Source organism: Cnephaeus nilssonii, assembly GCF_951640355.1.
Source record: "Cnephaeus nilssonii genome assembly, chromosome: 6".
In the NCBI taxonomy this organism is placed as follows: domain Eukaryota; kingdom Metazoa; phylum Chordata; class Mammalia; order Chiroptera; family Vespertilionidae; genus Cnephaeus; species Cnephaeus nilssonii.
This window is the reverse complement of record NC_137077.1, coordinates 33,593,445-33,614,201: the sequence shown is the minus strand read 5'-3', so window position 1 is coordinate 33,614,201 and position 20,757 is coordinate 33,593,445. Positions and strand designations below refer to the sequence as shown.

The window sequence follows — 20,757 nt, the reverse complement described above, 5'->3', positions numbered from 1 at the left end:
ATTAGCATTACATTTGAAGTCTGGATCAATGCCCTCCTAAAACATTTTTTGGCCTGCCTAAAAATGCAATTTCTGGGATAATCAGATATGCAACCCCTTAAAAAGCACTCCTTTATTTTGTACTTGGGTTTCTTTCTATGTGACAATAAAAGGAAAAGAAAAATGACAACTTACTTTCATAACAAACTGGATACATGTCTGTTCGTCAACTTGATATGAGACACAAAGCATAAACAAACCAAGATAGGCCACTAAGCAGACCTGCAATGGAAAACAGGGATACAGGATGTTATCAGGGCGAACCGTGCATTCTAACAGCATCAGTCTCAGTGTCTTCCACCAGAAATGTCCTTCTGATCCAGGTGTTCATTTCATTTACTTATCTTTACTTGCTATTTTTCTCAGCTTGTGGAATTGAGTTTTTAAAATAATAAAATCAGTTTAGCCAGGATTTATTAAGTCCCTTTGATGTGTCAGGTGCTATACAAAGTCCTTCAGAGTATCCAACGATGAATAAAAGTTCCTCAACCTCAATAAGTGTACAGTCCAGTCCAGGCCAAGATAAGTGCACACACTATTCTGGAGTAGGGCATTATATGTCAGATGCTATTCAGAGATGGACAAAAAGAGGGAAATATAACATTGAGTTCGGCAATTCAAAAAGGCGTCACTAAAGAGGTAGATTTGAAATGGTCCTTGAAAGGGATGATGATCATAATCATGATCACTAGCATTTACTGAATACTGACTTTGTGCTGGGACTCTCCTAAGGGCTTTGTATGGATTTCTTCACAGAATTATCACAATCCCCTCTTAAGTAGGTGCTAATCGTCATATCATAAACAAAGAAACAGAAGCACAAAGCTAGTCAATAATGGAGCCAGCACTTGAACCAGGTAGCTGGAGCGAAACACCATGAGCAATAGTACAGAAACGGGATCTCACAAATTGTGCGGAAAGAACAGCCAATGTGTACCCAAAGTTGAAATAAAAAATATATAGAGCTCCTTGAAAAAAAAAAAAAAGACTAAAACATGGAACCATCAGAAAAGGTAGGTTACATACAAATCTGGTGTTGTAAGATTAATTTAGCAAGCGATGGGGCTCCCTTGAAAACTTTTGAGCAGGAGAATGATATGATTCAAGACATGTTTTAGGAAAATAAGCAGTGGTGTCATGTCAGGTGGGTTAGCAGTGAGAACATCAGGATATTATTTTACTAATCGAAGTAAGATTAATATGCCAGGTGGGCCAGGGCTCAGAGGGTGGCAGGCAAAGTCGGAGAAAGAGGCAGAAAGGAAAAATGTAGCAAAAGCAGAAGCTGTACATCTTGGCTATAGCATGTCAGGGAGGACCCTGGAGAGGGAGAAACAGAGCGACTTCCAAGCTCTTGAGTGTCAGTGATGGAAAGAGAGGGGGTGTGCCTGGATGGAAGATGGCTGGCAGGAGGAATGGCAATTTTGAGGGGAAAAAGATACCCGACTGGTTAGTCAAACCAGATTTTCTTGTTAGTGGAGCTTTTGAAACTATGTTTTAGAGTTTCTAATCAATGCATATCTCTTCACACTCAATTTTGAAAACCCTAAAATGTTGCTAAGTTCTACTTTAAGATGGAAAATATAAGCAACAGTACTGCATTTTCTGATAAGTACAACTTTCCTAGAGACAGATGTTGGAAGGGTGACTGAGAGTCACCTAGCAAGTCATCAAATAACTAGTTTGGTGATATTCATAATTCCTGCCCCTAGGGCCTCCTTCAAACCCTAGCCTAGACCATTCCTGCTAGGGAGGCAGAGCTGTTGACTTACAAGCCAACACAGCATTTGAAGGTAACACCTCTATCCTATTCACCCTTTGACTACAAACACATTAAGTTGCTTGTGCCCTCATGGGTTCCCAAGTTGAGAGTTTCTGTTGGGCCGTGAGGCCAAAAGCCAAGCCTCTGTAGTAGAGGCATTTGCAAGGTTTTCCATCATTAGGACTAGCTGCATGGCTTAACAGCAGTAGATAACAAGCGTAGTGGAGAGACTCAGATTTAAAATATGTGAGCACGGTATGGGCTGGAGAAGTCCAGGTAGAAAGCAAAGCAGACAGGACCCACAGAGGCAGGTTTTCAGCAGAGGACTGGAAGATTTGGAAATAACGACAGTGAAGTTGTTTGTGTAGCCCACACCGTGGGTGAGGCTTTCAAGTCAGGGATGAAGTTCTTTCTCAGAACTCATTTTAAACATATATCTAAATGAGGTATACGCTTGATAAGGACTGTAAAGGCCTACTATGTATTCTCACATTAAGAATTTACAGAACAGAAACAATGGGGAAAAGATCCCCTTTTTGTTTATTGGCAACAAACAAGATGGAGGCTTCTAAACCTACTTCTAAGGGGATTGTCAAATCCCTAAGCGTGCCTATGCTCCCTGTTAGTGTCTGTCTGTAAGGTGCACGCGGTCAGGCTCTCTCCCGCGTATCTCACTTTGTCCCTCGAGGCTGCTGTGCTGCAGTTGGCAATTGCCAAGATTTCTTCTTTGTGTTTCTGAGAGACACATTCCAATAATCAGGCCTCACTGAGTAGCATCTTAGAAATCTGACTTCGTACGTTGTTTGAACACATTTTCCCACTTCAGTAGGATCTACTTCGTAGCCTTAACCTAGGCTGGTTTCCAGCAAGAGGTTGCACAGGAGCATATGACCTCATTGCAGAGGACTTCACTTAGTTGATAGACTGACGTTTTTTGAGGACATGCAGTAGCCAGACCCTGTGCACAGCTCTGGGAACTGAGGTGAAAAGATAGTGTCAGCCTTCTAAGCGCTCTCAGCCCCGTGGGAAAAGAGAGAAGAATAAAGTCACCATACTGTGTGAGTACTAGGACCCTGTCTGCTGGGATTTACCGAAGGGGTGATTAACCCAAGGATACCTTGGGAAAGCTTCCAGGAGGAAGATGGGTTTTGAAGGATAAAAAGAAATGAGCTGGGAGAAGGAGGTGAGGAAGAGTAGAGAGAGTAGTTACAGATACAAAAGCATGGAGAAACACAGAACATGCAAAGACTCTGACAGCTCCAGTTCAGAGGGTAAGAGAAGAGACAGCAAAAATGTGTTCACAGAGATGGACAGGAAGTAGGACACAAAGGACTGTTAGTTCATTTGAAGCAGAGGAAGGATATGATCAACTCTGACTTTTAAAATGGTCCCTCTGGCTGAGAAGAATGGATTGGGAGAAGAAGACCCGATAAGAGGCTGCTCATCTCTGGAGAAACGATGAGTTGCTGAGCTCAGGTAGCAATGGGGATAGAGGGTGGGTGTGCTTGAGTGACAGGCAGTAAGCAGAATACATAGGCTCTAAGGACTGACTAGATGTGAGGGCTGAAGGACCGGGAGGGGACAGGCAGGTGCTGGCTACCTGACCTGAGCTGCCACGTGGATGGTGTTGAAATTTAATAAGTCATGAGATACAAGAGGAGGAGCAGAATGGTAGTGGGAAATGATGATGCCACATGGACTCAAAGCTCAGCCACATGAGTCCAGAACTGTGGACCCATGTGTGCCGGAGACAAGCATTCGTTAGTCATCAGCATTCGTAAAGCAGTAGAAATCATCAGAAATGCTGCACCATCCAGAGAGAGTCCAGTGAAAACAGAAAAGGGCCAAGGAAGTTACCCAGTAATGGAGAACCTTTAACTCTTTTGAACAGAAAGCACCTCAAATACACTTCTTATAATCATGGTTGTACATTATGACATGTCTAAATATTATGAAACTAATCACCTTTTGGATTTTTATTTTATTATTTTTAAATATGTATGAATTTTAGAGAGAGAGGGAGAGGGAGAGAAACATCGATTGAGAAACATAGATAGATTGCCTCCCACATGTACCACAGTCAGGGATCAAACCCATAATCAGGGCATATGCCCTGACTAGGAATTGAACCAGCTGACCTTTTGGTACATGGGGTGATGCTCAACCAACTGAACCACACCAGCCAAGGGCTCTTTTTAGATTTTTTAAAGTTTCACTTCTAGGTCTTTGTATATGGTATTTGCTATAAAGCCTGATTAATTCAACATACTGCAATTTCTTGGCCTTCTGATAGGGCTCAATAGGATACAGGAGGTGGTATTTCATTTTCTTACCTACAGCTTTGCATGATAAGACAATACCTCTTTATTTATTAAATACTTAAAACTGAAGTCTTTATGGCCATGAGGAGGAAACCAGATTTTTCACGCCACACTAAGGGTCTTGTTTCCTGAGCTGGCAGGACGTGGGTGCACCAGGGAGACAGAGTGTTCTGGCTTCCCAGGCAGGGGAGGGGGAGCTCATGGTAATGAGCAGTGAGACCCGCCAGCCCTACCTGGAACAACATTCCTGGATTCTGGGCCAGAGCTTCCATTCGATATGGTGCACAAGGCCCGTGGAACAGGAAAAAGGCAGTTATGTAAGGTTTTCAAGAAGGCATTTGTTGGACCAGGCCTGGGGCAGACAGGTGGTGTCACTGAGCGCAAAGCCATATATGAACTGGGTGACATCAGGAAAACCAGTGCTGAAGGAAGGGCCGCGAGCCTTTAAGAGCTTGCTGAGATTTAGTTCATGGTCAGATGGATAATTATGTTGCTAATAAAAGCTTGACGTGCTTTTTAATAGAAAAGAGAAAGTGACAATCGCCATCATTTTCAACCCGTTTTTGGATGCACATTTCTACCATTTGTTTAGGGTCAAAAGAAGAACTAAGTCTTGAATTCTGCTTCCTGTCTAAAGATATTCTTTGTCTGCTCAGAGGGAAGACTGCATTCTCTCTTGCGAGTTAGGAAGTTAAACAGGGCTGAAATGTTCTCTGAATGTTAAACCCATCTCTAGATGTCTGAGTCCTGAGTCTTGTCACACACCGGATCTTGTCTTTGTTTTGGTTATCCAGCGGTGTCTTTTGAAGGTTGGCATTATGAGTAAAAGGTGAATGCTGGACCAGTGTGTTGGAGATTTGCCTACATATTATTTTTTCCTTTTCATTTTGGCCAAGTTAGAAGGTATCACCCTAAAACACTATGTGATATTTTGTGGTATTTACTTCTCTCGGTGTCATATGTATTTATATTCTGGTCTTGTGACATTCACACAACCTCCAATTTATTTGTTTTCTCCTTTTCATTGTCGACAGAGCTGCTTGACAGGGCTATCTGGGGAATACAACCTTCCCTTGTCAAATGCCTTTCAAGGTTTCTCTCCTTTTTTTCTTCATCACCCCCCTCCCTGCCATGTATGTACCTGAAATGTGACTCTATTTCTGTAAGTTAATGAACTTTTCATCTTTGTATTTAAAGTGCTTTCACTCAGTCAATATACCAACAAGATGAACTATCTTCTCATGTTTGCAGAGCCCACTGATGAACAAAGATACAGCGGAACTGTAAATGTTCCTCTGGTATTTCTCAAGAGCATTCCTATGGATTTTCATCTGTTCAATAAAATTTGAGCTAGACTATTAGAAATCATTTTCAACAAACTATAACTGTATTGCAATCTGTCAACTGAACGCAGGCTCACTCAGGAGAACTGCTGATTAGCACACAGTGGGTTAGAGATTTAAACAATGTACAAAAGAACATTTCATGAGGATCTATTAAAGGATGCATATTGGATCAAGATTTCAGAAGGATCGGAGAGAATATTTTAGCATACCTTAAGCATTTTTTTACTGGATTCTCATTGCCACTGCCTGATGGCAAGACCAAGTCTAGGCCCCTGGTTGAGAAACACTTGAAGGGCCTGGTACAAACTGGCCCTATCCCCAGGATTTCTGATCCAGTAGGTCTGGGCTGGGCACCTAGAATTTGCATTTCTAACAAATTCTTGGGTAATGCTGATGCGGCCGGTCATGAGGCCATGCTCTGAGAACCACTAGTCTAAGCGGAAAAACAGTCTCCTAAATGCTGACACCTGGTGTGAGGTCTGTCGGAATGGTTAGGGGTCTTAGTGATTCACTGACTGGTGGAGTTTCCTATGGAAGAGTTGATTATAATAACAAGATGTAACAATAGTTTCCCCATTGAGATATTTAGTCTTTGCTCTTGTGGGAATCCTTAAAATGAAGGGGAACTCTTTGTCTTCATTGCTACTTAAATATGACCTCACTTCAGAGCCTGTAGCCTACATGTGTCTGGTTGGTGGTTTGGGAAGCATCTCTCGTCATCAGTTAGTGTGTGTGATGTGACACTCTGCTATGGCTGACAGGCATGGCTCGCTCCACCCCAAGTCAGAGCAAAGCAATCACCTCCAAAACTGCACCGCCTCTACAGTGGCATGCTGGGAAATGTTTAACCAGCAGCTGCAGGGGCAGGGGCTGATATCTGTATTGTGGCTGATTTCAAGCTGCCAACGTGAAGTCACTGCGCACAGCGTCAGGAAGGAATGTGCACAATCAGCTTTCACAAACTCATCAGAGATATTCTAGCACACTTCTGCACTTCCACCACATTTTCTGCCTCCTCTGAGGCCCTGCTCTTACAGAAGCATCTGGTTGCCATGTGAGATTAGTTTGTAATTACAAATTATAGTTTATAATGTGTATCCATAGGGGATTCCTTCCAAGGCCCCCAGTGAATGCCTGAAACTGTGGATAGCACCATGCCCTACATATACCATGTCTTTTCTTATGCATGCATACCTATGTAAAGTTTAATTTTTAAATTAGGCATAGTAAGAAATGAACAATAATAACTAATAATACAATAGAACAATTAAACAATATACTGTAATAAGAGTTCTGTGAATGTGCTCTCTCTCTCCCTTCTCCCCCACCCCCTTCTCTCTCTTTCTCTGTCTTTCTCTCTCAGCAAACTAGCATGAATTGCTTTTTCCTTCACAATTTCACAGATAGAAGATTTATTCTTACTGTAGATCACAGCAACCTCAGCATATGATTTTTTTTCTTCCCTTATTAAGAACTTCCATGTTTTCACTTTAAAGGAATTACAGCTTCTCTTTGGCATATTTTAATTGCCAGCATCACTACTCTTGTGTTTTGGGGCCATTATTAAGTAAAGTAAGGGTCACTTGCACACAAGTAATGCAACACCGCAACAGTCAATCTGATAACCCAGACAGCTCCTAAGTGACTAATGGGTGGGGAGTGTCCGCAGCGTGGAAACGCTGGACAAAGGGATGATTCACGTCCCAGGCAGAATGGAGTACAACAGCACGAGATTTCATCATTCTCTTCAGCACAGCACCCAATTTAAAATGTATGGATTGTTTATTTGGGGGATTTTACACTGAATATTTTCAGACTGGCATTGCCCGTGAGTAACTGAAACCATGGAAAATGAAACCACAGACAAGGGGGACTGCTGTATATGGCAGGAATTAACCTAAGCACTCTGCAGAGTATCCCATTGGGCATTCCCATAAATCCTATAAGGTAGTTGCTATTATTCGCCCCATTTTGTAGGTGAGGAAACTGAAACTCAGAAAGGTTTTATGCTCTTAAGATCTCAGAGCAAATACAGAGCTGATAGCTGTACCCGTCAAAGCACAGAGCCTATCTCCTAACCATTGCATGGCCTGGCTGCTTCCCTGGTTGAATTTTGACAGCACTGTGAGTGAAGTGAGAATTGCAGAAGTTTGGAGAACATTCCATCATCTGTTCCTCTCCTGTGCTGAATGGTTTGAAGCCCACTCCTGAGACAGAATGGAAAGAACAGTCCTTGAGGTCCAAACAAGTGTCTATGCTGCAGGAAGGTGGACACAGTCTTGGAGACCCGGTCTCTTCATACATAAAATGGAGAAAATAATACTTAGCTTACAATTTGTTTTAAGGATCATAAATAATGTGCCTGGAATTATAGTTGGCATTATTTTTTCCCATCTCATATGACCTCAAACTGTGCTACTATAACTTACTCTGAAGTTTGAGCGGAAATAAATAATACATGTAAATGTAGGCCTCTATCACATCTTAGAAATAATCTCATCCTGTTCATTTAACAAATATTCATTATGTACCTACCACACGTGCCAGGTACTCTTTGAGGCTCTGGAGATATTACAGTGGACAAAAGAGACAAAAATCAATACCTTCATAGGGCCAATGCTTTAAAGTGGAGAGGCAGATCATCCTACATAATAAAATGGTAATATGTAAATTACCATCACTCCGCTACGCCCACGATTGGGCCAGCAGGAGGCGCAGGGGGCGGGACTCAGGGTGGCCGGGGTAGCTGATTGGGCCAGCAGGACGCTGAGCTCGCGGCGCCACTGGCGCCACGAGCTCAGCGTCTGTGCCATGGCTGCGCCGGAGGCTTTCGGAAGGCCTGGTGCACCAGCGGACAGCCGGCCAGCTCCCCCGCGATCAAAAGCCAAAGCGGGGGAGCTGGCCGGCTGTCTGCTCCGGCACAAGGCCTTTCGAAAGCCTCCGTCGCGCCGGAGGCTTTCGGAAGGCCTGGTGCACCGGCGGACAGCCAGCCCGCTGGTGCACCAGGTGCATGATTAAATCATGCACTGGGCCTCTAGTCTATAATAATAAAAGCATAATATGCTAATTAGACCAGACATCCTTCTGGGCGACCTTTCAGACAAAGCTGGGGCTGCGAGGGAAGCCTGGTCCCTGGTGCCTGCCGACAGCCAGGGGAAGGAAGGCCTACTCTTGCACAAATTTCATGCATCGGGCCTCTAGTAAACATATAAGTCGATGGATGTCAGTTGTTGAGAAGGGCTATGAAGAACATGGCATTTATCATCATAGCTTCTTTTTCCCCAAAATATGATCTAGTGTAATAGGAAACTACAAACAATAAGTCTTTAAAGTGATATATTTCTCTTAAGAAATCAATTGGTAATGCCCAGCAACACCTGAAAAAAAATATGGTGGCCCTAGCCAGTTTTGCTCAGTGGATAGAGCGTCAGCCTGTGGACTGAAGGGTCCTGGGTTCGATTCCGATCAAGGGCACATGCCCAGGTTGCAGGCTTGATCCCCAGCAGGGGACATGCAGGAGGCAGCCGATCAATGATTCTCTCTCATCATTGATGTTTCTTTCTCTCTGTCCCTCTCCCTTCCTCTCTGAAATCAAAAAAATACTTTTTTTTTAAAAAAAAGATGGTGGACTCATGGTTGTTTCTTAGGAGAGCCTTGCTGGTTCTGTTATTTTAACAACACATATCCACTATAAGTTATCTACGATCTCAGGGGTGCCATAAAAGATAACATACCTGCCCCTGAGAAGGGCAAAAGAGAATATCTATATAAAGTTTTACAGCAAAATGGGCCGCATACCAAAAGACAGAGTCTGAAACAATATATCTTAGCTCTGGATCTGACAGACCTGGGTTCAAAACCCACCTCCACCACTTTCAGCTTTTGGCTTTGGACAGGTTAAACTCTCTGAGACTCACTTTCATCATCAGTGGCATGATAACAATAAGTCACTGTGAGGATTACGTAAGACAGCATATGTAAAGGGCTGAACAAATACCCAGAGCTCATGAAGTCAATACATATTTGTCAAATAAATAAATGAATGCTTTCATTTAGTGACTTGGGCTACTTTTGCTTTCATAGCAAGGACCCACTTTTCACAAATCTTTCCAATAGCGTTGACATACACAGTTTGCAAACACTTAGCGTTATAAAACGTCTTTCCTTTCTGCTACAAGCCTGTTTATTATCTACTACCCAGGAAATACCAATCTTGGTAACCGTGCCACACTGTATATATTTCCCTGGTTACTATTGTGGTTTTACAAAGACAAGCATTTAATTTCTGAAAAAATGCTGTTCAGCTAAAAATTTTTCTCTCCATAACAGATCCAAAATTAATATTACTTTTTTTAAAAAAAAAAAAAAAAGCATAATTGCTTCAGCCAAACTTAGTGCACTGGTATTAATGGGAAATTCCAAAAGTTATAGCCATGTAAGATTCCAACTCATGAATCTATGGCAGAGTTGACCATCGATCTGAGGGAGCAGACTAACCATCTGTCTCTAAACATTACAGACATTAATGTACAGACATTAAAATCCGTAACTTACCAAAAAATGTTTATTATTGATTTTCTATTAAACCAAGCTCAAAGTGGTCGCTTATTTTCTACTACAAACAAAACTATAGCTAGCAACTTTTGCTTAGAATTGTTTCACTTGGCCTAACATATATCAGGAAGATATACCGCTTCACTGTTTTGCTCTTATTTTTCTTTAGAGTGAAAATTGCCTACAGGGAGTTCTAGTGCAGAAATGCTCTCTTCATGCAAGAACAAAGTTCCACCCAGCCCAGGAAGAGGTTGGGTTTAACATACATCCCATCTGTGCATTTCCACATCTTCCTGCGGGGGTTGCATAGACCAATTTGTAATATTTACTTTGCAAAGACACCTCAGAGATTTTTTTTTAAGCTGGTAGAGATCTAGGTGAAAATATGTCAGTAAAAAGGTAATTCTAGAAGACTAATTCTGTCCTAGAAAATTATTTATTTTCAGGGTCTAAAGAGAAAAACACTTGCTCAGCCATATCCATTCAGTCATTTTCCCCTTTTATTATTATAACTAGAGGCCTGATGCACGAAAATTCGTACAAGAGTAGGCCTTCCTTCCCCCAGCTGCCGGCACTGGCTTTCCTCCGGCACCCGGGACCCGGGCTTCCCTCCTCCGGCTGCGGCCAGGCAACTGAGACCCAGGCTTCCCTCCCTCTGGCACCCAGCCGCAGGCACCCAGGACCCCAGGCAGCTTCGCTTGGGTCCCAGCTTTGTCAGGAAGGACGTCTGGAATGACGTCCAGAAGACGTCAGGTCTATGCGGTCTAATTAGCATATTACCCTTTTATTAGTATAGATTATCCTTTTGCCTGAGGAGTACATACCTGATAGGTTTATGTCTGAATTACTGTAAGTGCACAGGACTTTCCACCTGTGAGTACCCAAAGACACTCAAACTGATTCAAAATAAATTATTTATGTGCTATTAATTGAATTGAAAAACAAAAGCAGGTCTACTCTTATTTAGAAAACGTTGCTAAAGCTAGATCTCTGGAAAATAAATGGTAAACATAAAATTTCTAAGAATGTATGAGGCAATCTTTTTTTTTTTTTTTTTAATGAGGCAATTCTTAAGGACATGATTGCTCATGTAATTGCCTGTGATGAGAGTACATTCGCCTGCTCTGTTGTGGTAAAAGCTCTACTTGGTTGGTCAAGAAGTTAAGGAGCACTTACATACGAGGCTGACATCTTTTGTAAGTCACATCCTTTCTAATTCAAAGTGGCGGATTTTATCCTGATTTAAAAATATCCCATAACCAGAAATATACAGATTTCCTCTGTGTCTGTGGAGTACTGGTTCCAAGATCCTCACAGATACCAAAATCTGTAGATGCTCAAGTCCCTTATATAAAATAGCATAGTTTTGTACACCATCTACACACATCCTCCTGTGCACTTTAAATCAAGCATGTCAAACTCAAAGGCTAACACGGGCCAAATAAACAAGGTTTAAGTTTATGGGGCTGCAAAAAACAAAAGCTTCAATTTTCATAGAAACGTAGGTTTATTTGGAAAAGAATAGTATAAAAAGAAAGTACAAGAGCAATGATAAAATTAATGTTTTTTTTCCTGACACTTGGCATCTCTTCTCTGCTACTATCTTTCCTACTTCGGGGGAAATCTTGTTCGCAGTGATTACTTTCAAAACTGACCCAAGGTGAATGTCAGTAATTCTGGATCTGACGGGAGACTTATTTCCTTTCATAATAGTAAATAACTGCTCACACTATTATATTGGCTGGGCCACAAAAATATTCATTGTGGGCCACATGCGGCCCACGGGCTACGAGTTTGACATGCTTGCTTTAAATCATCTCTAGATTACTTGCAGTTCCTAAGCCAATGTAAATATCATGTAAATAGTTGCTATACTATATTGTTTAGGGAATAATGACAAGAAAAGGCCAGAACATGTTCACTACAGAAGCAACCATCGTAGGCCAAATTACATAGAACACGTCAGCAACACTGTAATATTTTTTCAAATATTTTGATATGACATATACATATACAATTTTGATGTATATATGCATGTTATATACACTGAGTGGCCAGATTATTATGATCTCTGAACGCATAATAATCTGGCCACTCAGTGTGTGTGTGTGTGTGTGTGTGCGTGTGTGTGTGTTTGTGTGTGTGTGTGTGTATTAGAGGCCCGGTGCATGAATTTGTGCATGGGTAGGGTCCAGCTAGCCTGGCCAGGGGGAGGGGACATGGGCGGTTGGCCGGCTTGCCTGCTGGTCGAACTCCTGGTCGTGGGGACAATTTGCATATTAGCCTTTTATTATATAGGATATACACTGAGTGGCCAGATTATTATGGTCTCTGAACGCATAATAATCTGGCCACTCAGAGTATATTATATATCCTTTTACATATGACATACTAGTATATCTTTGATTTTCTTAACCAGTGTTGCACTGTACTTTGCATTGCCGTGTAGTTTAGCAAGATCTGTTGTACAAGCACAGAAAGACGGGGAAGGAAAGGTAGAAAATGATCCTGATGGAACTGACAAGAAGTTGGAACTTGTGACCAGCAGTCAGATGAAGGGCATGTGAATCCCCCAAATCCTATGGATAGAGTGTGCTTTCCTTGATGTTGCTGCCAAAGTAAAGCTGGAAAGCCAAAGAGATCTGCAAGAGATGGACCAGCGCAAAGTTGCTGCAATTTGTAAATTCCAAACCCTTGCGTGACCATGATTGCAAATAGCTCACCATTTTACGGAGTGTTTCATCAATTCACAGAAAACTCTGACAACTATCCTAGTGCATGACTTATCACGGATGGAAACATTCAAGTGGAATTCCTTTGGTTTGGTCTTATTTGAAGACTAGAACAGACTTGTATATCCATGTTAAGTTTCATATTTTATGAGAACTGCTGGGAATTTCTGCAATTATATCCTCAAAAGACAATGTGCACAAACAACAGAATTGGGAAGTAATTAAGTTGGTTTTGGATGAAAACTGAGCTTACTAGTCATAGGACACAAATTGTGCCTTTGACCTAAAATGTCCTTTAATTTCTTCATCCTTCAATTATGTACTCCTCCTTCAACCATTTTGAATCCAGTAATATTCTTTCTTCAAACCCTGCTCAAGGACCTCCTCTGCCCAGAAAGGCTACCTTGTATGCATCACCCACTTTGTATACATCACATCATTTATTCCTTAAAACAATGCAATAAGTAAATAAAATATTATCCATTCTACAGAAAATAGTGACTCAGAAAGGTTAAGAAACTTGCAAGTTAATTCAAAGATTTTTTAAAGCATCAAGAAATTTTATTTCTGCATAATATTAAGGACTAAATGATGTGACAACCTTCTTCCTATAAAACACTTCTAAATGTTCTGAGCTTCTACAGGTGAAGAGATGGAGCTAAGACCATGGCATAAAGGTAGGCTACACGACCTTACACGACCACAAAATAATTAACCCACTAGCACTGAACAGCATCACAAAAATTGTTTTGTCTCAGCTGATGGTGGGCTGAAAGTTTTAAGCGTTTCCTACTACCTGAATGGCCTGAAACCTCTTCAGGTGAGAAAGTAGAAACTAATTTGACAGAAATTCTGGGGGTGGGAAACACAGGCTTTTTTCAACAAGTAAGTTGTAGGGGAGAGAGAGGGAGGGAAGGAAGAGAGAGGAGAGAAAAGAGAGAGAGGGGGTAAATCTTTGAGCAAAAAAAATATATATATATGAACCAACTGCAGTTTGTAGATCTTATTGAGAACCTGATTTTGACACACTATGAAGAAGAAATATTCATGAATTAATCATAGATATTTGAACACTGATTTGATCCTTGTTAGGTGTGATTGGTACTTTATTTTCAGTCTTCATCTTTTGACTTACATAGTGAAATATTTATGGGTGAAATGATATAACATTTGGGATTGATTCACTTCAAAATAATCCAGTGTGGAGTATATGGATATGGATGGAGCACAGGGACATACAAGTAAAGCAAGATTGATTATAAGTTAATAATTATTGAAGCTGGTTGATGAGAACATGAGATTAATTAGATTATTTTACCAACTTTTGTGTATGCTTGAAATTTTTCATAATAAGTAGGTTAAGGGAAAACAGTAGCTCTTGGCTCATGATACCAGTGGGACACCTGGCAAGACAAACCGTCTGGAAGGGTTATATTATTCAATAGGCCACACAAAATTATCACATATTAAGCCTTTTGGAAAATGAACTCACAAACCAATTATAGAAGACACATGAAGAAGCAACTCATTAGTGAAGGCCAGCATATAAGCATGTGCACATGTCCTCTCTCTCTCTCTCTCTCTCTCTCTCTCTCTCTCTCTCTCTCCCTTTCAAAATTAAGTCACCTGAATTTCAAATGATAGAACTAATAAATACAGCCTATAAAATTTGACAAATCTGCATGTAAGTAGGAGGTTGTTTTATTATTCTCTATGTAGGCTACTATAGACTTAGAAATTTTCCTAATTAAAAAATAATCATAGAATTGCTCAGATTTATTCAAATCCACACAAAAATGAAAACAAAAAGTATAACCAAAAATTTTTAAAAATAGTTACAAATTGGTAGGCCCTTCGGTCTACCTACATTTGTTTTATGGCAAAGCTGGAGCCCCTCGGACAATCTCAGCCGGCCCCCCCTTTATCTTTTCTGAACCGCCCAGGTGGGACTAATTACACCCTCCATTGTGCTACTTTCTTCAGGGCACCACTTCAACACTTAGTTTTTTAAACTGCATTGTAGTTATTTGTAGGAGTGTCTTCTACCAGACACGGAGCCCCTGAGGGCACTGGATTGACATATGGAAAGACAAAGAGACACGGGTTAAGATGTGAAAAGTTTCTGTCTTACGAGTAAGTACTCTTTCTTTCAATAGGGTTCTGTTCTACTTCTTATCAACCACCTAACTCATTCTTGTGATGATTTATCAAAAGCTAACCGCCAATAAGTTTTATAAATATCTACTTTGCAAAATAATCCATTTTCAAAGAATGTAAGCAAAACGAAGATTGTGTTCCAACATTGCTCATGAATCAACAGGAGGGGTATAATTGCTCCATATTTGTGGGGAAAATAAACAACCTATCAGTGTATTTGTTTCACTGTGGGGTTTCTCAAGTCCTCAGAAGGGAAAGGAATCATGTACATGTGGGTTTTGTCTACTCTAGGAGTATAGTTATAGGCTGGGTTTTATTACTCAGGCATAATTAAGTAGTTTCTCAAAGTAGGTCCCTCTTTAGAAATGACTGCAGAGATAATTCTACATTAATACCCCTGGTTCATCTATCTGAAATAGTAAAATAAATAAAAACGTAGGAAATAGCACAGTGTACAGCAGTTATAAAGTAAATCAATATAAATTCAATTATATAACATTGTAACAGGAGTATGAATGACAAAACCGTCCAGTTCAACCTTTAAAAAATATTATCAAGTGGCTTTCTAATTGAGAGCACTTCAAAAGACACACACACAAACAGAAACCAGGATATAACGGAACATTAAGGGATATATAATATTATTTCTCATTTGAAAAGTGTTTTGTTCTTTTCAACATGAAGAGGTCAGTGTCCCCAAGCAGCCTGCAGCCTCTCCAACATTTCTCCTCTTCCCTTCCATGGCAACATGGGTTAGCGAGACACTGAGCTTTTTGTGAGCTTTTTGTGATGTGTGTGTGAGGAGCGAGGCTTCAGGGAGGTCTCGAGGTGGAAAAATTTGTGACGCACTGGCTTCGGTGACTGAATGAGAATTATTTATCGAGGGTTCTGTAACACAATAGTTACGGTCACCTTATGCTCATTTTAAAAATTATATTTGGTCTCAAAGCTCTTAACTTTGATCAAAGCCCTTGAATAGGCACCCCACACGACTTGTTCATGGAAAGATTATGAGATGGAGCCAACCAGCGTGCATTGGATCCGTCTGGTTTGGAATCTCACCAGCTGAAAGCATGAGAGAAATACCCTTATTGAACAAGTAACGTGTAAACTAACACGGCCACATTCTGTCTTGAAACTGTGTGCAGTCACGGGGAGATGACCTTTTATTGATTACTAGAGGCCCAGTGCACGAAATTCGTGTCCCTCAGCCCAGCCTGCACCCTCTCCAATCTGGAACTCCTTGGGGGATGTCCCTGTGGGATCAGGCCTAAACCGGCAGTCGGACATCCTTCTCACAATCCAGGACTGCTGGCTCCCAACCGCTCACCTGCCTGCCTGCCTCATTGCCTCCTAACCACTCCCCTGCCGGCCTGGTCACCCCTAACTGCTCCCCTGCAGGCCTGGTCACCCCCAACTGCCCTCCCCTGCAGGCCTGGTTGCCCCCAACTGCCCCCCCCCCGTAGGCCTGGTCGTCCCCAACTGCCCTCTTCTGCAGGCCTGGTCATCCCCAACTGCCCTCCCCTGCAGGCCTGGTCCCCCCCCCAAACTACCCTCCCCTGCAGGCTTGGTCCTCTCCAACTGCCCTCCCCTGCAGGCCTGGTCACTCCTAACTGCCCTCCCCTGCCGGCCTGGTTGCCCCTAACTGCCCTCCCCTGCAGGCTTGGTCCCCCCCAATTGCCCTCCCTCCCCTGCAGGCCCGGTCGCCCCCAACCGCCTCCCCTGCCAGCCCGGTCACCCACAACTGCCCTCCCCTGCTGGCCTGGTCTCCCCTAACTGCCCTCCCCTGCTGACCTGATTGCCCACAACTGCCCTCCCCTGCCGGCCATCTTGTGGTGGCCATCTTGTGACCACATGGGGGTGGCCATCTTGTGACCACATGGGGGTGGCCATCTTGTGTTAGGGTGTGATGGTCAATTTGCATATTACCTCTTTATTATATAGGATAACGTGTTCACCTTATGAGTCCTAGTTTGCCCTCTCCTGGCCTTGGCTGCTCCAAGGGAGAGTCATCCCGTGTTCTCCCTAATTGCACAGCACCCTCCACTTTCCAACAGAACCGATCAAGACTGGAATGCTTTTCCCTTATCTTGGAACGGGCCGTCTTCATAGCTTTCCTGGCACAGCTAAATGCAAGGTAGAGCTCAGCCCGAGCCTAATAGCCTGATCTGTGTGCCACACCTGATACTTTAGAAGGAGCTGGAAAGTGTTTCATTTTGCCTCTCCTCCCCTTCCCCCCCACCAGTAATAAAGCTAAAACTCTCTCCCTAGTCAGGGTCTTGTTAACATATTCACAATTCCCCCTCTTTTCTTGTCACCTGTCACTATCTTCCACCGGAGAAAAGCCTTGATAATACCCTGTCTTAAAGGGGGGAGGTTTCATGGCTCATTACAATGAATGCTGAATCCAACACTTTCAAAACAACAGTGGAGTGGGATGCCACTGAAACAGCATCCTCCAGCTTCCTTGCAGCCTCTCCCAGCCCCATGGCACCCCCGGCCAGAGGCGGGGAGCTGCTTGTTTCTGCACCAACAGAAGCAGGCCCAGAGAGCACTTCTTCGGCAGAATCTGAGAAGGCTTATTCATGGACAAACCCTGTGCTTTCTAATGTCCACTCACTTGCCGGCCTTTAGCCAGCGCCCGGGACACAGCACTGAAGTACATTCACGACTGTGCTAGGCAGGGCAGACGGCTCTAGCAACATTAGATCAAGAGGATCAACCTTCAATATGCTCCAGATATCACAGGGTGCCTCTGGAACGCCGGCCTGTGCCACTCATTTTGGAACTGGGATTGGACCAGCTGTTGAACGAGGCATATTGGACCGCTCCAATCAGTCTTATCTTGTCTCCCCCTCTGGGATGGCTGGGGTGTGTGTAGCACTTGACAGAGGAAAGCAAAGCTCAGGGGGGGATTTGTAAGCAGGACAAACAGGGTCCTATCAGCAGCCTTTGAAGGCCTGCCAAAGGGAAGGGCTACCATGGAGATGCAGGCTCCTTCCTGTAAGAGGATGTTTTATCAAGAGGCCCAAGGTGGGAACACCCCGGGGGGTTATTCTGGCCCTTTCCACAAAACCAAGAGTATGACTCTCATTTTCAGAGTCATCATAAAAAATGAAAGCAGTGGCTGCATATTGTAAAGAAGACCTGAGAGGCTTTCCTTGGGTTCTGAAAACACCGCGCATGAGATCACTGCCCCTCAGAGGACAGAGGGCTCCTCTAACTGCTGAACATCTGCGCATCCTCACAGCACCACTCAGCGGACCACCCGCATTCCCTTGCCCCAGAAGCCAAGGCGTCAGCCAGCTAGAACCTGACAAGCCACTCTCCCAGCACTAAAGGAAGGAAGAGACTTACCAAGTGGGGGCTCCTACGCCTTAAAGAGCTAATGCAGCAAGGAAATGCCTACGCTACCCTCAGAACTGTATTCACTAGCTACTGTGTTTTACTTTTACAGAAATTTGACAAAAGACAAAAATCTCTAAACACAGTTAAAACAACCGCCTCCGTATGTTGCATGCGAGCACAGAGCCACACCACCTCGTTGCACCGTCACGTGTCAGGTTACTGGTTCAGAATTCTCATCAGAAACATTCAGACTTCTAGCTGTTCCATGAAAACCACAGAGCCTTCGCGAATAAGCGGACAAATGAGCTTAAGAATGGAATACTACGCCGCTATAAAAAAGAAGGAACTCTTACCATTTGCAACAGCATGGATGGAACTGGAGAGCATTATGCTAAGCAAAATAAGCCAGTCGAAGAAAGAGAAATATCACATGATCTCACTCATATGTGAGATATAATGATCAACATAATTTGATGAACAAGAATAGATCCAGAGACAAATGGCAGGGAGGGGGAGTTAGCAACCAAAGGACTTGTATGCATGCATATTAGCATAACCAATGGACACAGACACTGGGGCGGTGGGGGCTTGCCCGGGGTGGGAATGGCTTGCGGTGGGGGGGGGGGGGGGGGATGTTAAGCGGAGAAAAAGGAGACATATGTAAAACTTTAGACAATAAAAAAATAAAATAAAGTCACACATCATATATAAAGAATAACAGGTATGAACTTATATCCCTCACTGAAAGTGCTATGGACTGAATTGTGCCCCCTCCCCCACCCAGTTGCATATGTTTAAGCCCTAATGCCCAACCAAAGTGACTGAATTTGAAGATGGGCTTTTAAGAGGAAATTAAGGTTCATATAGAGAGAGCAGGCTGACAGCTCAAGGAGGTGGGGGCTGGGAGGGGGGAGGGGAGGAGAGAGATTCAGCAAAAAAGAATTAAAAAAGAGAAAGAACTCATGGACATGAACAACAGTGTGGTGAGTGTGGAGGGGAGGGCGGCAGAGGCGGATATAGGGGGGACAAATGGTGATGGAAAAGTAAAATAAAGGAAAAAATGATGTTCAATATATAACCGTTAAAAAAGAGGTAATTAAGTTAAATGAGACCATAAGGATTGGATCCTGATCGTACAGGACTGGTGGCCTTATAGGAAGAAGTGAGAGAGCGCCCTTTCTCCACGCGCATGCGCCGAGGACAGGCAGGTGAGCGCACAGTGAGGAGGCGGCCCCCTGCGAGCCAGGGAGGGACCCTCGCCGGAACCTGACGCTGTGGAGCAGACCAGGAAAGGACAGGGAATGTATTCTGCTTGTTGCCACATGTGTAGGCATCCACATATGAATTTTAAAATTAACCAGGGTGATCGAGTGTGCTGCCTCGCTCAGGCATCTGACAGTTACTCCTGCCAAGTTTTATATCAATATACTGAGATCTGAGGCGGCATCCAAACCGGTTAAAAGAGATTCTTCTGAAAACGGCTTATGTATAGTTTATGATTTAAATGCTATTGCCAACATTCTTCTTTTTAAAAAAAAAAAATGTTCCTCTTCAGCTTAAGAACTCACTGTAATAAACCTGGACTGGAATATTCACAAGAAGCAAAAACTACCGAGTTAAAATACAACAACATGAGGTCCCATCCAGCTCTAGATTTTGATGGGCTCTTTGGATCAGCATTTCTCCAGTTTGCCAGGATCTGGGCCCTAGCAAATGAACTGTATTTTGCAGTGAAATGATATCTGATTAAACTTTAATGATGAGATTCCATAACTGTCCTACAGCAACATGGAAATATGCAACTGAACTCTTCACATACCCTTGTGCATAACCTTTAATGCTGATGCTAACCCTTCAGTGTACAGCATAGGCAGAGACCCAGTTAAAGAACACCCTTCACAGAGATGTCATAGACAAGGCTAAAGGCAAGAAACAGTCCAGAAAACACCCATTTCCTCAGAAGAAATTTAAAGCAGACATTATATTGGCAATCTAAGAAAAGGTTAGACCAAATATTGGAAAAACCTATGTCATTGCTTTCTTTGTTGAAGGAAGACACCCAGCATTCAGTTATATCCATCCTAATTTGCTCTAATTTATTCTAATTAGGGGAATGTAAAATAAATCAAACAATCTCTTTTTCCTCTTTTTTATTTTTTAATCCTACAGGGCATTTTATGGCATGAAATAAACATCTCTACAATACTAATCTAATGTGTTCTGAATATTTCTGGAACCCAGGACCCCAAGAGATTTCTTATTATTACCTCAGAGTTCTTTTAAATGCTATCAATAAACTTAAATTTCTCTGCAACCATAGTTTTAAAAATGTTTTTCATAAGTTCAAACAGAAACTCTGATCATGCAAGTATAGAATAAATAAATAGAGTTTCATTCTATACTTTTCAGGTACCCATTATGTGTCAGGAGATACATAATATCTCCATGGACATATATTTAAAGAGAATAAATTTCTCTATTTTGATTGGCTTGCCCACAAA

The 20,757-nt window shown here is 42.6% G+C and overlaps 1 protein-coding gene across 2 annotated transcripts in view; it reads right to left on the bottom strand.

Moving 5' to 3' along the window:
* The window catches only part of SSPN (sarcospan), a 35,947-nt gene that overhangs the window by 9,294 nt on the left and 5,896 nt on the right, over nucleotides 1-20,757 (bottom strand). For both annotated transcript variants that reach the window (XM_079775218.1, XM_079775219.1), the window contains exon 2: nucleotides 175-261. In XM_079775218.1, coding sequence (XP_079631344.1) covers nucleotides 175-261 — 87 coding nt within the window. The remainder of the gene's footprint in view (nucleotides 1-174; nucleotides 262-20,757) is intronic.